Source organism: Terrapene carolina, unplaced genomic scaffold (assembly GCF_002925995.2).
Source record: "Terrapene carolina triunguis isolate 2854851 unplaced genomic scaffold, T_m_triunguis-2.0 Scaffold22537, whole genome shotgun sequence".
NCBI lineage: Eukaryota > Metazoa > Chordata > Testudines > Emydidae > Terrapene > Terrapene triunguis.
In genome coordinates, this window is record NW_020686888.1 from 1 (window position 1) to 2,324 (window position 2,324).

At 58.6% G+C, this 2,324-nt stretch overlaps 1 protein-coding gene across 1 annotated transcript; it reads right to left on the reverse strand.

Annotated features, from left to right (window-relative positions):
- Nucleotides 1–280: 280 nt before the first annotated feature.
- On the reverse strand, nucleotides 281–2,216 carry LOC113408711 (antigen-presenting glycoprotein CD1d-like; the record flags this gene model as incomplete). The annotated part of the gene is made up of 2 exons (XM_026662093.1): nucleotides 281–562; nucleotides 1,938–2,216. Coding segments are annotated over 2 exons (561 nt in total), but the record flags the coding sequence as incomplete, so codon positions are not given.
- Nucleotides 2,217–2,324: the final 108 nt, after the last annotated feature.

The window sequence follows — 2,324 nt, forward strand, 5'->3', positions numbered from 1 at the left end:
ACTCACTAGCCAAGCCCAGCTCCATTCCCCGGGGTCAGGCGTTGGCCTCGCTGTCCTGGCCAGACCCCAGTTCTGCCCCCTGCAGTTACCAGTGGTGACAGAACCCCCTTCACTTCCTGTCTTAAACTGCTGTGCAGCGCGGCTATGATATGGCTACTGTGCTCCACCCCAGATATAGCTGCATTTGTACACCAGGCAAGGGGTCCCTGTGTAACCAGCCCCCTGCCCCAACCCAGAGGTGGCTGCATCTCCGCGAGCGGGGAGTGGTGTCCAGCCTCACCTTGCCTCTCCAGAGACTCTTTCCCATGCTGGACAAAGCTCTTGATCTGATTGACACACGTCATTCTCAGGAGAAACTGAAGCGTGATGGCCACAACCTGGTTGTAGTTAAGAATCTCCTGGGCTTTGAGAGTCAGTTTATCCCCCCGGCGAGCGACCCATTTGCCGCTGTCCGTCTCAAAGCTGACAAAGTCCTCGCCGTTCATCCCAGCATCACAGAATCGCCTCGAGGTGCCATTGGGGAGGAGCTCGCAGCCCTCGGTGAACTGGGTAACAAAGGGGTCTGGAACAGGAAGGGCAGGGGGAGAGGGCAGAAAGAGGGAGATGGGGGGGGGGGGGAGAAATAAAGGCATAATGTCAGGTGCAATGAGGACGTTTAGCCACAAGATGGTGGTGGGATTGTGGGGAGACCCTGGCTCGAGGTCAGGGTACGTTGCAGGTTCTGTTTAAAGCTGATTTTTCAGTGTTCTAACGTCCACATGCATAGTCGGATTGGCTCGAAAATCGCTGTGAGATATCCAGGCCTGAGGTGCAAACTTGGGGTCACTTTATCAGGGGGATCTTGAGATAGAGACCCCGTCCCAAATAAATGCTTAATTATTTAGAACGTTATTTGTGATGTTCTAGAGAAAACTGTGGCCCTGAGCCTCAATACACTTACACCCCTGGGCTCCCCTGAGCTCAGCTCTGCACCGGTGGCAAGGACACGTTTGGCTTCCCAAGGTTACAAAAGTCCCCGGGCCTTGGTTCTGTCTGTGGAGCAGGACGCCGGGCGGTGGCACCTCTGCGCACAGACAGTTCACACCTCTGCGAGGGATTCTTTCCTAAGCAGCGACTCAGGGCGTGACATACCGAGTCACACACTCGCTCAGCGGGAGAGGCTGCAACCTCGGAGCCCCGGGAGGACCCATCCAAGCCCTGTCACCGAGCGGTGCCTGCGGCTGTGAGCTGTGATCACACGGCCGGCTGTCACTCTGTCGTGAAACACACCTGCCCAGGCAGATTGCCGTGAGACTAGCTCTCCCCCAGCAAGGTGCAGGGGAGACTTTGTGGGGCAAATTTGGGGGCAGGTGGTTAAGGGGTTCCTGAGAGAAAGTCTCGCCCAGGACCTGCTTTTAGTGCTCCAGCATCAGACACCCAGCGCAGACCCTGGGCTGAGCCGCTGAGCAGGGCCGTGCTGGGTTCTCTCCCATCCCCTGGGGCAGCGCTGGCTGGGAGGGTGGGGGAGGCATTAGCTCAGCTCTGCGTTTCCTGCCCATGTGTCAGTTTTCACGGTTCAGGCAGGACAGGTGGCACCTTGGGCAGCCTCCTCCCTCCTTTCCACTTCCCCCTCCTTCGACAAAGGCCTTGAGTAGGGCACATGGTCGTGAAAGACCATGAGCCTAGGGTCAGGGGCTGGGACATGGGGTCTTTCCCCTCTAGGGCGCACAGGCTACAATCTGGCCCCAGAGCGGGGGACTGGCTCAATGGGGTGGAGAATGGGATACGGGGCCTTTCCCTCTAGGAGACTCTGGCTCCATTCAGCCTAAGGGCCAGGGCCTGGCTGTCTTGCCCCCGATCCACCCTGTCAGGACACACTCCGTTGCTGCGGGGAGCGTGTCAGTTCTCAGCTCCCCGGTGGGTGCGGGAAGGGACCCCTCAGACTGCACCATACTCACAGCCCTCTCCTTCTTCCTGAACCAGAATGTTCACCATACGGATGAAGTTGGACAGATTGTTATAGATCAACTTCTCCAGGTCCTGCCACTGCTTCGGGGTCAGGCCCTGCTGGGCCCAGGGCTGCAGGAAGCGGACCTTGCAGGTGCTGCAGTCCAGGGAGTGGGTCTCCAGGTCACCCAGCAGGGCCATCCCCTGCATGTCCGTGGAGCTGGCATTGTGGAAGATGATGGTTTGGAGCAGCCGGAGGGTGAGAGATTCTGGGGGGACAGGAGGGGAGGCTGTGGGGAGGGGAGGGGAGAGGAAACAAGTGGAGGATAAAGCAAGTGGGGAGAGAGATTAATGAGTCTCCTTAACGCTCCCTGCTGACCCCTAACCCGCCTCCCCCC